Source organism: Charadrius vociferus, unplaced genomic scaffold (genome assembly GCF_000708025.1).
Source record: "Charadrius vociferus isolate BGI_N301 unplaced genomic scaffold, ASM70802v2 scaffold549, whole genome shotgun sequence".
Classification (NCBI taxonomy): domain Eukaryota; kingdom Metazoa; phylum Chordata; class Aves; order Charadriiformes; family Charadriidae; genus Charadrius; species Charadrius vociferus.
The window spans coordinates 1,959,560-1,972,854 of record NW_009650103.1 but is presented as its reverse complement, the minus strand read 5'-3'; the positions used below and the strand labels follow the sequence as shown (position 1 = coordinate 1,972,854).

At 48.9% G+C, this 13,295-nt stretch overlaps 1 protein-coding gene across 1 annotated transcript in view; it reads right to left on the bottom strand.

The window, feature by feature from the left end:
• COL5A1 (collagen, type V, alpha 1) overlaps nt 1-13,295 on the bottom strand; it is a 128,398-nt gene that overhangs the window by 3,814 nt on the left and 111,289 nt on the right. The window contains exons 52-64 of the mRNA XM_009892325.1: nt 13,044-13,097; nt 12,538-12,591; nt 12,054-12,107; nt 10,907-11,014; nt 10,407-10,460; nt 10,255-10,308; nt 9,431-9,538; nt 8,891-8,944; nt 8,184-8,219; nt 7,340-7,393; nt 6,703-6,961; nt 6,161-6,273; nt 3,793-3,861 (exon numbers count right to left, since the gene is read on the bottom strand). Of these exons, the coding sequence (XP_009890627.1) occupies nt 3,793-3,861; nt 6,161-6,273; nt 6,703-6,961; nt 7,340-7,393; nt 8,184-8,219; nt 8,891-8,944; nt 9,431-9,538; nt 10,255-10,308; nt 10,407-10,460; nt 10,907-11,014; nt 12,054-12,107; nt 12,538-12,591; nt 13,044-13,097 (1,071 nt within the window). The remainder of the gene's footprint in view (nt 1-3,792; nt 3,862-6,160; nt 6,274-6,702; nt 6,962-7,339; nt 7,394-8,183; nt 8,220-8,890; nt 8,945-9,430; nt 9,539-10,254; nt 10,309-10,406; nt 10,461-10,906; nt 11,015-12,053; nt 12,108-12,537; nt 12,592-13,043; nt 13,098-13,295) is intronic.

Sequence of the window (13,295 nt, the reverse complement as noted above, 5' to 3'; positions counted from 1 at the left end):
TGCTGATAAGGACTCCGTGCCACCCTGGTCCCTGATGCCGCGCTCAGCTGAAGGGAAAATGCCTTTGCTGCCCTTAGGGCATGTCATGAAAACCAGAGCTGCTCTGGCAGAGAGCAGGGATTGGCTCCGTTCTGCACATAAGACTCCTTTTCGCCCTTGGAGGAGAACGGTATCTAGAGATATTTTTCTGCGAAACACAATTTATGGAAGCCCACTTCCAGCACCGAGGGGATTCAGGACTTTCTGGGACTTTCTCTCGTAGCCCACCAATGGAGCAAACGTGGCACAGCTACTTTGGATGTATAAACTAACTGTACTTCAGGTGGCATCTCCAGCCATGGCCAAGCTACCAGGGCTGCTGTTCGGTACTGTCATCTAGAGATAGTGGCTTTCTTTAGCAACGACCAGGAGAAAAATACAGGCACGCAAACGGCGCAGTGTTCTTCGAGGTACCATGAAACATCAAGTTGCGGTGCAAGCTGCAAACAGTAGAAGAGATCCATAACCAGACAACAAAATCATGAGCAAAAAGATAATAAAAATAAATAAGTATACCAACCGGTTGTCAGGATACCGTTGCACTGTCCTCCTGAGAGTTAAATATGACTGACCATGAGAGAGCCACGCATGCCAGGAGGAGAGCTACCAGAAAACCACCAGGACGTGGAAGGAAGGGGACACAAAATGCCGACTGCTTGGCACACACCCAGCGCCACGTGGCACTACTGATCTGCAGGACCCACTTCTCTTATTTGTTCTTATTTCAAATCAGTGCCTGGTTTGGGAGCCTGACTGCTTGTTACGGGGTCTCAGTTGCTGCTCCGCCTCTGCAGACTGCCTGAAGACCTGTCCCAGCTTTGCAACTGGAGCCACTGGGAACTGGTTGTGTGCGTGAGGCTTGCTCGAGGGAACGGGGTTTTGCAAAAAATCAATCCTTCCCTGGTTTCTCTGTGACAGTATTTCCCTGTGGCAGATGCCATATGGCTCTGAAGGATAACAGGACAGGATGGGCGGCAGGTCTTGTTAGAGCTATGGGGAATTGTAACACACGCAGAAGGAAAGCCGAGTCCAGCAGAAAACATCTGCAAAACCCTTTTATCCCTCGAAATGCAGTTTGGCTGCATCATGAGAAATGGTAAGAAATCAACTCCAAGTACTCCGTGTCATTGATTAATGACGGTGCGGAGGCACCACAACAAGACGGTTTCTTTGCATTTCATATTTACTGTGTCCTTCTTGCTTTAGCTATCCCCAGAAGAAAGGCAAGCCTCGGCACGGCTGCACACCTCCTGCAAGCACTGAGATTCATGCGGAGTCCCCCCTCCTCGTCAGCAGTGCTGAGCAGCCACGTGGAAACCTTCCCCTCGGCTGCGGGGATCCCCGTGGGCTCAGCCCCCCGAGAGACCGTGTTCGGGCTGCCTGGAAGGCCACCAGGGACCTTCTCCAGGGAGTAACGGGAGCAACGCTGCACCCAGAGGGGAACTCACTCATTCATCCTGCCCATCTACGCACAGATTTCCAAGGCTTTTGGATCCAGGCCAGGCAAATATCTCCCCAGTTTACCAGTCCCATAGTTCCAAATACTGACTGGGGTGAAAGGAGAGTTACTTTTTTTAAAAAATAAAAAAAAATAAAATAAAATCAAACTTTACTTTTATGGCTTGTTTAACAGTTTTGTGGTTTGCTTAGGCAGGTCTTCTACGTTCTGGTGGCTTTTTTTTCCAAACAGAAAACGCAGGACAGTTCAAAAAGCAAGAAAATAGCAACACAGAAAGATGGAACAAAGGGCTCCAAGTAGCACTGAAATTCCTATTTAAAAAAAAAAAAAAGGGCCCTAAGCTCTAGGTTGGCAATTCAGCCTCTAATGTAGCTGGTAAACAGACTGGGGAAAAAAAAGCAGAGAAGATGGAGAAACGGAGGTGCTCATAATATTAACTGATTAAGTGCTCTGTAATTAAGCTATGAGTAGTTGCCCTCCAAGGAGCTACAAGGCTGAAGCCTTGGCTTTGCGGCCTTATTCCATGATGCAGAAAAGCTGCAGAAGCCATATCCTTCTTGTGGGCAGAATCAGAGCAAATGTGTTTAGTGGCGGTGAAATGTGGCTTAGGAAAACAACGCGGTGATTTTCTTTGTTGTTTGCTTTTTAAGGTGGAAGTTCGGGGCACTGCAAGAAACCTCTGCCCTGGGGAGAGGACGACTGCGCGAGGCAGCTCAGCGTGCTCTGCCAGAGCACCTCCTGCTCTCTGTCAAAGCATCTTCAGGGGCAGGCCAGTTGTATCCCCTGAATATTTCCTTCTTCCCTAATTCTCCTGATTTGACTGAGCTCATTATCTGCATCCCACTAATCCTAGAAGAATTGATACACATGTGGGAGATTTCTGTTGCTTAACGAGACCTGGCTTACACTAATCAGTTGCTGCTCTGACAAGGATGCTCTGACATCCCTGACCAAAGCTCAGGCTCTGTGGGAGTGATCTACCCACAACGTGAATGTCCTCTTACGGGACAAAATGCTAGAGCTTCTTCTCTGGTTTACACAGCATCCCAGACTGGTGGGGGCTGGAAGGGCCCTCTGGAGCTCCCCCAGTGCCACCCCCCGCCAGAGCAGGAGCACCTCCAGCAGTGGCACAGGACGGCGTCCAGGCGGGTTTGGGATGGCTCCAGAGGGGGAGACTCCCCCACCTCTCTGGGCAGCCTGTGCCACTGCTCTGCCGCCCTCACAGCAGAGAAGGCCCTCCTCAGGTGGAGATGGAACTGCCTGTGCTCCAGTTTGTGCCCATTCCCTCTTGTTCTGTCACTGGGCACCGCTGGAAACAGACTGTTCCCATCCCCCCGGCACCTCCCTTTAAGGATTGATAAGCGTTGATGAGATCCCTCTCAGTCTTCTCTTCTCCAGACTGAACAGCCCCACATCCCTCAGCTTTTCCTTGTAAGAAAGATGCCCCAGTCCCCTCATCATCTTCGTAGCCCTTTGCTGGACCCTCTCCAGCAGTTCCCTGTCCTTCTTGAACACGTCACTGGCTTGCTTGCTTGCTAACATCGAACATCATTTGATTTTATGACAGTTTTTCTCTCTTGAAAAAACCCCTAATTGTGACTAAGTCAAATCCCAGGCCGCCAGGCTTGGCAAACACGCGCGGCTTGAAAGCAGTGAATTCACATCTCCCAAGCGCTGGGGGTGGCACGGGAGCCCCCAGTGTGGCTCAGCTCCAGCGTGGGAGATGAAATTCTTCTATTGGGGTAAACCTGCCCCAGCCTGGAGCTGTGCAGATTCACCCCCTCAGCCCGGGTACCGGCGGCAGCACCGTGCCCAGCTCCAGGCTGGAGCATCACCTTGGGGGTGTCGGGATAAGGCTACACTGATGGGGGACAGCAGCACGGGGACACCCAGTTTGCCCTTGCCGTACTGGGAATGGGAACTGCTTAGAGGACTCCTGCGGGACGCAGCCCGCTGCAGTGCTGCGCAGGGACAGACCTGCAACAGCTCCAGCGCTGCAGGGTCCCCCGGCACCTCAGCACGTCCCCTCCTAAGGCAGGGGAAGGCTCATCGCCTGCTCCGAGGTTCCCAGTCAAACAGAAACGAAACCCAAGGGGGACGTTTCTTTCCAGTCAAGCAGACTGGAAAGAAACGTCCCCATTGGGTTTTGTTTCTTTTTCAGTATTCCACCTTAAATGTTTTCACTGCGACTTGCGATGGTTATTAGTCCAGCATGCAGAGTGCAACAGGTCTGGCCATACCGAAGCAGATGAGGCGCTCTGATTCAGACTAGAGGGCCAAGGTTAGCCACTTACCAGAGACCCCCGCTTGTATTGACTATACCATGTGGAAGGCTGTTCTTTGGGCCAACGAGCCATTTTACTCTGTAAAATACGACACGGGTTAAAGAAAACAGAAAGCACCAAGATGCATCTTACCAGTTTACCGCGCTTGAATTCACTGAACCAGGAGCCTGGGTTTTCCTTTGGCCAAGAAGTAATTCTAGCCTAGTTTGTGGACGGCAAGGAGGAAAGAGAGAAAGAAAAAAAAAAAAAAAGAAATAAAAAAGAGTTACATTCAATTCCACAAGCAGAGTCTGCATGTCTTATTGAAACTGTCCAACTTCCTTTAAAATGTTTTCTTAATCTTTATACACCAGTAACAAGAGCAGCCGGCAGAGCCCTAAGATGCCAGCAGCATCTCGAGCAGAACAGGATGGCGCAGTGCTGCCCTGGGTGCCCAGCGCTGCCTCGGCATCAGCTTCCTTTGCTAAGGGCTGATGATCTCTGCCTCCAAGAGCCTTTGGATGCAAAACCAGCGGTGCAGTCTATCGGCAGGAGAGATAAAAGGAAAGATAGAGGGGAAAAAAGGAAATATCAATGGTAAAAGATCCACTGATCTTCGTGGGAGGGCTGCGTTGGAAAAGCAACGCTGATAACGGAGAAGGCTGCTGTCACTCTAACGTCAAATCCAGATGCTGTGAGGCTGGGAAAAGCAGAGTGTGATTAGGAAAAAACAGAGTGTGATTAGGAAAAAGCAGCGCGTGATTAGGAAAAAGCCTCTGCCTGCCTCCTGCGTTTGTGCAGCAATACGGGGTAGCACGGGCAGCGCATCCTGCACAGTCGGCGCTGGACCACCACACGTGATGGAGCTCCAGCTACCCAGAGTGAAGCCGGGGCTGACCTTGACAAGAAATGAGCTGTCAGAACATCCTTTATGGCAGCCCTGCCGAAGCAGCTGAATCCCCGTTTCTGAGTCAGAGCCCGAGGAAGGAGCGTGGCTGCCGTCTGCTCCCTTACCCTCCCACAAGCTCCCTCACTTCTGCCATAAATCTCTCCCCAAAACAACAGCAAAGCTATATGCAGGTGTCTTGGGATTGTCTTTTCCTTTCCAGTACGTCAACCATAAAGCGAGTCAGTGTGTTTCTCCTGGGTCTGAAAGGGGATATGGCTTAAACTCTGCTGTGGCTTATAATAAAACCGCTCAGCCAATACTTAATGCCGGTCTGGTAGCTGTTTCCTTTCCTCTACCTGGGAAAAGGGCAGGCTGAAGGTTTTTCTTATTTATGACAGGACTGCAAAAAGTGTAGCAGAATTTGCATTTTGAGGAGCATCGCAGCCTGCGGTCAGAAGAGCAGCTCCACAGCGGAGGAGACGGGGGCAAAGAGCCACTCGCCGAGTCAGCGTGGCAGGAGTGTGGGCAGCTCTAACATCATGGGCAGACTCCGCTTTTTTAGCTGTCAACGTTTTGAGGAGAGCCACGGCAAGTTAATGCAAAGGAGAAGAAATCCATCTCTTATTTAAACAGCCCTACCAAAAACTCGAGGCAGATTTATGTTGTGTGTTATTTGCCCTGTGCTGGCGCATATTTCTGGTGGATGAAATTCAGCAAGCAAAGGGCTTCCACTGGAGTGAACAGCTTTGTCTGCATCTTAACCCAGCTGGAGCGCAACTGTGCCACTGACAGAGCTCCCCCAGGCCGCTTCGCGAGAGTTTCTGCTTGGCCAGTGCAGGAGCTGGTCCCCAGGCGTCAGAAAACACAGTGCGTGGATACAGGACAAAGACGATGAGTATGGTTGAGCTATGCACATCATTACACAAATAACTTAATCAACCTTGTGCATCGGTGCCAGGAAGAGCGCCGAGGCTAGTTGCAATCATTTAGGAAACCAAATACCCACAAGAACCACCAGGAAAAAATGAGATGAGATAAATATTTATCCGCTCTGCCTGCAGGCACAGTAAGGGCAGAGGAGTCGGCGGTGCTTATGCACGCAGACAGCGGAGCGGCAGCCCGGCTGCAGCACGGGAGAGCAGGAAGGAGTTAAATGAAGCTCACGGGGAGCTGCAGTTCCTGTGCCAACATACACTTCTGCCTTTGTAAAGCAAAGTGAAAAAAAAAATAAAAAATAAGGTTTTAGCATTTATTATGCCTGGGAAATCATCAAAGACTTGTCCCAAATCACAGTTTAAATCTGACTTACTCAAAGAAATTCTCTTTGTAAACATACTCCTTATTATTTTAGAAGCCAACATTGTGTAACAAAGAAATGTTCTGGATCTTTAATCCTTACTTGCAACTGTTCAAGTCTCCTGAAATTGACTGTCTATGAATATTCATATTAGGAAACAATCTCTTATCACTATGATACAGAGTGGAAAAAGAGAAGTTGTGTTGACTTACTCCTTCAGATTTCTTATCAGGGAAGATGCAAGTCTCTCCACCAGCTGTGAAATTACAGTAAACTTTGAAAGAGTCCCTGGAACATCCTTGGTTAGGATCAACCCAGTATTCACCTGGATGCACAAGAGGGAAGAGAAGAAAGAATCAGCTCTGTGAAGGAAGGGCGATGGGCACTTCAGCAACCATCTTACCAGCGGTATTTCATCTCTGTCACAGGCTACTATTTATATGTACGTTTTTGGATAGCTGGTTATGTTCTGATCCCACATAATACTGTGGCACCTTACAGGAATAGCTATTTTTCATCATATATCCCTATTCTTAGAATAGAATCGAATATTCCAGTTGGAAGGGACCTACAACGAGCACCCAGCCCAACTCTTCTCTACGTATTCCTTCTTTGTCCGCCACATTCCTCAATGGGCCACCAGGACTGGGGTCTCCCCAAATTACTTCTCTTCCTGCACTCGCTTATATTCACTGTGCGGAGCTGGGAAACCTAAGGTGTTTTTCCCTGCACCCCCTCTTGTCCCGGGACACACCGTCTGGGAAATCAGGGTGACAGAGCTGCAGATCCTTGCAGGTACGCGCTGGGTTATGTTGAGTGCCCAATGGATGCTTCATTTGCTCAATTTCCAGTTTCAAGGAATTCAGCGACCCGAAAATTTCCTCCATGCCATCTGCATAGTCCATGTAGTTGTCGGCATTTCCATCGTCCACCAGCTGGCTGGCGTCAATATTTCGCCTGGTCCTCTTGGAAGCCTGGATGGGCAGCGGCTGGATGACTTCTCCAGGAGGACCCTGATTTGTGGGGAAAGAAGATACAACTTCTCACTGCATTGGCAGTGGGGAAGAGAGAAGAGATGGCCAAAGCAGCCACCAGCGCTGAGAAGCAGCATCACAAGATATACGCTAGACATGTAAAACACTCGCGATGGTACTGATAAAAACACCGGCCGCCAGGCTTGGACGCTGGGTCCATCTTCTCTTGTCATCTTCCCATTAGTAACTTCTCCCTTCGCATCCTGCTTTCTTCCCCAGCATCTCTAAGAGATGCCAATGCATTCCCAGGACTCCTGATGTGCTGAATCTTTGTGCAGAAATCTTCTACTTCTTAACATCACAACACCCATTAAATCTGAACCTCATTTCATACTTCATGTAACGGGTTCTACTTACAGGAGGCCCTGGGGGCCCAGGAAGACCCGATTCACCCTTCGGACCCGTTGGACCCTGGGTGGAAAAAAAAGAGAAAAACATCTGAGTCACTCAGGAAAAAGCACTTATCACTTATATCACATCCCAAACATTATTTCTTTTAATAGTCTCTTATGGCAAAAACTTTCTCCTTGTCCCTTCAGGTACACAAGAGGAGTCTCCTCGTACCCCACCAAGAAAAAGTTATTTTGGTTATTTTTGAGGCTTGGGTAAAATGAAAAGATCAGTTCAACACTTGGGGTTAAACACACAAATTTTGCTTAGGCTTCCTGTGGAAAAGGAAGAATCTTCCAGTGCATGAAAATGTTAACTCTCCAAATCAATTCAACAGCTTTATAAATCAAATAAAATCTTAAAATTAATAAAACATTGAATTCTGCATGGCAAAAAGATGTTAGGAAGTTGCCCAAGCGGAATTTTTAGCTGCCTGCATAGGAGATCTGTAACATGAAGCTTGCTTCAGTGCCGCATTTCTCACGGAGTTCTTCGCTTTTCAGCTTGCCACCTCCCGCTTCACAGTCTATTTTTATTACCCTCCGCTTTACAGCAGTAGGTTTTCTCCTAAGGACTATGCACTGGATTCCTCCTTATGATCTTTGCTGTGCTGATGTTCAATGAAGTACAGTGTGTGTAACAAAAACCTTTCCCAATTATAATTTCTGGGCTTAGACGCCCTGAAAAGGCTGCATTTGCTACAGTCATCTTTGGCTAATTGCCTTAATGCCACTGATGTAAAGAAGTCGCAGCAGGTTACGCACTTAATAAGAGCTCCTCAGCCTTTTCGTTTAACAATGTCTATACTCACTGATGATCCTTTAGCACCTTTGGGACCAGGTGGACCCTGTGTAGAGAAAAATACAGAAAGGAGTCAGTCCATTTCCTCGCAGAGAAGTGTCTCTCCTTAGAGAGACACAGAGTAGTGTTATACGAGGTGGTTTTCTTTCTTAATTCCCTTCCTTTCTGTTTCCACGTTTCACATCCACTTGAGTTCGGTGTGGCTTTTATTTGCCGACACGCAAAAAGCATTTGTGTCAGACCAATCTGTGTCAGCGCTCCGCACTCCTGCCCGGGTGGGGACTGGAAAAGCTGCTGTGTGATTACGGTGAGCCGGGGCTCATCCTGGCTGCGTGCTCAGGACACCCAGCAATAGCGAATGCCTTTGGGCACCCAGTGGGCAAAAAAAAAAATGCAAATAGCAAAAAGTGCAAGAAATCACCACGTGATTGCAGATAATCCAAAAGAAAAGGGGGAGAGAAAGAGGGTGGACTAATCTCCCTGCCTCCATCACGCCGTGTCCCCTGTGCCCATCTCTCAGCTCACGCGTCACCCCCAGTGCTCCTGTAACTCGTTCAGGTGTTTATAATGGGCTCAGCTGGGCACCCCCCGTTCCCATCAGCATCCCCATACACGCTCAGGTCAGGAGGACTGTGCTGGGTGTCTAGGAGCACCAAGGTGACCCCAGATGGGCCGTGTAGCTCCCGAGGAATTAAAACATAATTACTTGTCACATACCGGTAATCCTGGTGGCCCTGGAGGTCCAATTGGTCCAGAAGGACCTGTGATACCCTGAAAAATAAAAGCAGAACAACATTGATTTGCATGCAGAGATGCTGGTCTGTAACTACACAACTAACATCCGCTCACAGATGACCACCTGGTTTTGGAGGACTCCATTCAAATCTGGAGCTCTAACTGGTTTTCAAGCGTGTGCATGATCCAGACAAAAGCGTGACCGGGGAACCTCATGCCTCATTTAGGCACACAGTTTTAAAAATGAGTCCTCTAGATGCATATTTAATGTTACCATCCCTCCAAGTCTATTAAATTCTTTTCATATCACCCTTGAGAATCTGCTTTCCACTAAAATGGATCATTTTGGAGCATCTCTATATGTCACATGTAGAATAAACTACATTAACTTAGAAAATGCTCCTTCAGAAATTAGCAGGTCTCCTGCCGAGGTTGACCACGTCTGCTATGCCGAACCTGCTCAAAGTCAGCAAACCACACAGCTCAAAAGCACATTTAATTAAGGTCTTACGGAATATTTACCTGCTCTCCTTTAGGTCCTGCTGAGCCCTGGGGGCCTGGGAGACCTCTGTCACCCTTTTCTCCCTGCTCTCCTGGCGGTCCAATAAGACCAATTAAACCTGGATGACCCTAGGGGAAAACAGCAGATGTTAATTATGATCTCTTGCCGGGGGTAACTGAACACCAAAGCCACCCAGCAAAGACATTTCTAGGCACAACCCCAAATATCTAAGCAAGGTGAGAGGAGTTTGTAGCTACCCCTGACACCTGGAAGTGGCAGGGCAGAGAAAAAGCACTAGCTTTTTGCAATAGAAAATGCCACAAATATAGAAAAAGAACGGCTGCATTGGAGCACCTGCTCATTTCATGCGCTAACATATATCGCATAAATTTCTACAAGACTGAGAATGATGCCCTAAAGCAAGGCAGGTGTCTGCACCCCACTATGCCCTCTGCTAAAGCGCCTGTGTTCAGGCAGCCCCAACAGCCGGCGCCGCCACGGACTGCAAGGGCTGACGTAGGGGAACTCTGGTCCTCCGCGTCGCTTCGTCGTCATCGGTGCTGGTGATATGGGGATGGGAAATCTGGTCTTGGATCCAGATGGCCGGTGGCACATGCTCACCCACAGCACAACCCAGTTGGACCCTTGGGGCACACTCCCAACTCTCCATCTCTCCTCTAAGGATATGTCCAATGCTTCCACAGTATGAGAGAGAGCACATGGGGCTGGTGGCGCTCCTCAGCCTTGTCCTGCCAGCTGCAGGACCCCTCTACAATGACATTTTCTCCCCACACCCAGACATGGGCATCAGGTCACGCAGTGAGTTCCTGTAGGCCATTCTCACCTTCTCCCCTTTAGGACCAGAGTCTCCTTTAAGACCAGGCAAACCCGGTGGGCCCTTCGAGAGACGGGGGGAAAAACAAAAGAGAGAATGAATTCATGTAAAAGACATTCACCCATTTTAAAACCGCATGGAATTTGACTGTCTGGACATACCATTGGGCCTGGAGGACCATCTGGGCCAGGGGATCCTGGGAGACCTTGTTCACCCTGTAAAACAGTGCAATTCCCTCAAACCCATCCTTCACGACAGCAGTGCTCCCACCTGGGATTATTCAGATTATTCATCTGGCCTCACCCGGTCCCTGTGCCAGGGAGCGTTTGCCCTGGTTTCTCACAGGTGGGTGAAGGCAAAAGGATTTATTTTCCTTTCATGCTCAAATCTCTACTGGAAAAGGGACTTTGCAGCTCATGGAAATGTTATCCCAGAGAGTGGGTGAGCAGAACCAAGACTCAAATAAAACATGCTAAGAGATGATATTCACCGTTATGTTACTTCCACTAAAGATGTTTTATCTGCTGTCAGGCATTTAAGCACAGACAGAACATTAAAGTGGGAGAAAGGCATCTTCCAAGGCAGATGGGTTACAGTAAAGCACCAGGAACAACCCTGCCCAGAAGCTTTCTCAGATTTTGCTCAGTTTGGGAATACTCACAACTGGACCAGGAATCCCTCGAAGGCCATCGGGGCCAGGCTTCCCTGGAGCACCCTGGGGACCAATTGGGCCAGTCTTCCCAGGAGGTCCTTCCAAACCAGCTTCACCCTAGATGCAAGAGGGAGCATGGTTTAATTTGCATTGGGGCATCAAATTATCTTCTCACATACACTGTGGCTGCTGCCAGGATGTCACAGAGTGAACTCAATTCCATGCAAATCCCAGCACCCCAGACTGGTGGGGGCTGGAAGGGCCCTCTGGAGCTCCCCCAGTCCGCCCCCTGCCAGAGCAGGGGCACCTCCAGCAGTGGCACAGGACGGCGTCCAGGCGGGTTTGGGATGGCTCCAGAGGGGGAGACTCCCCCACCTCTCTGGGCAGCCTCTGCCACTGCTCTGCCGCCCTCACAGCAGAGAAGGCCCTCCTCAGGTGGAGATGGAACTGCCGATGGTCACGTTTGTGCCCGTTCCCTCTTGTCCTGTCACCGGGCACCACTCAAGAAAGACTCTCTCCATCCACAAAGCGTGTAAGACTTTCTGTTCATTGAGTTTCCTACTGCTCCCTACCCCTTACGCACTGAGGACATGGCTCCAAACTCCCTCACTTTTCAGCCTTGCCTATTTCTGCTGATTTCCGGCAGGAACTGCCCTTTGGCTGCGAGCTCTCCGGAGCAGGGAGCTTTCCTGGGTTTGGTCCTGGGAGATGAGCTAGCAGAGGACATCCTCCGCCACCAGCGTTCCTGCGGCTGCCGCAACAATTGGATCTATAATTTGCAATCCCACTCTACATTTCCCCACTGCCCCTACCAAAACAATCACGGTCTAATAATGCTGCGTTTGCCCTGGGAAAGGATGTAGGGCACTGCATGCCATATTATTTACAACACATTAAATTGCCAAATATGGCACTTTGTCGTTTCAAAACAAGAAAAACGTTCCCATGACCTTACCAAGCTCTAATTATCTCCACAGAGTTTGTTAAAAGATGAAACATGAGCTTAGATTTGAGGCCAATGGCCCCCAATTCAGGCTAATTTGTTGTAATACACAGAAAAATCAAGTAACTGTCTTTCAAACACCAACGCTGTCAGAGGGTGATCTTTTTGGCGTACAAAGGACATGGTAGAAGTGAAATCCCATTCAGCTCTTACCTTGGCTCCTTTCTCTCCTTGCCTTCCTTCAGGACCAGCTGGACCAGGAGGGCCCTAGAGAAAGCACAAAATAGATGCAAAAGACAATTAGATCACACTGTTCTGAAATGGTCTATTGGAATTACCAAAATGATGCTACAGCCCCAGGGAAGACGACAAAATGGAGACAAATATCTCTGAAAAGCTTTTTAAATTAGCTTCTTGCAAAATGAATCCCAGGGCTCTGCCAGCAAGGCAGGAAGAGCAGGAGGACCTCATACTTGTATTTATTTTCTTTTGGGTGTTAAAATCTCAAAAAAAAATCATGGGATTCAGTTGACAGCTTCCCATCAATTTCCAATGGCATATCAATTTTTTTATTATTATTATTACTATTATTTATTTTACACACTACTGCCTTGCATTTACTGTAGACCTAGTAATAACATTCGTTTCAAAAAGGCAATACAAATACATTTGGAAAAATACTCCTAATCAGCCTTACCCTTTTTCCTGGAGGTCCGGAGGGGCCTGGCTCTCCCGTGGGACCAGGGGAACCCTAGATGGAGAGGGGAGAACAAGCCATAACTGCGCCTCGAGGCATGGGAAGGAGGAGCAAACATGTAAAACTCGAGTTGAGATGTAGAGTTTGTGCTAAGCCGAGGCGTGGGTGGCCGGTACAACTCCCGACACCTCCTCGGGGGTGCAGGTGGTATCTTGTTTTATCCCTTCCCACCATGCAACAACATAAGGCACGGCAAAGTTAAAATGAAAAACTTTGATTTTGTTTTTCCTTAAGTGAAGTTTTGCTTTCAGGGTGTATCACTGAGCAGCCTGGATGGATGGCAGCAGCCAGGCGGACACGGGCAGGAGGGACAGGCATCAGGGGAGCGGCACGGCAGGAGAGGGTGGGAATTAGATGCTGTATGACGTGTGTTAAAAGTCCTTGGACTTGCACATGGAAACCGTGGGCACTCATGGGGAACAGATCTCATCTATCCAGTTACTCACAGTCTGTCCAGGTTCGCCATCATCACCTTTGTCACCAGGTGGTCCATCTTGACCCTAAAAAGGAAGAAGAAAGAAACAAGTAGGTGTATTTAGGGTAGGAATGGAGTTGAGCAGTGTTAGCAGCAGCAGGTGTGGTTCAGCTGCTCTTCATGTCACCAGCACCGTCCCTTCCCATCTCCCGTTGAGAACACCGGCAACAGCAAACGTCCTGTGTCAAATACTGCGGGAATAGCAGCATTCATATAGCCACTG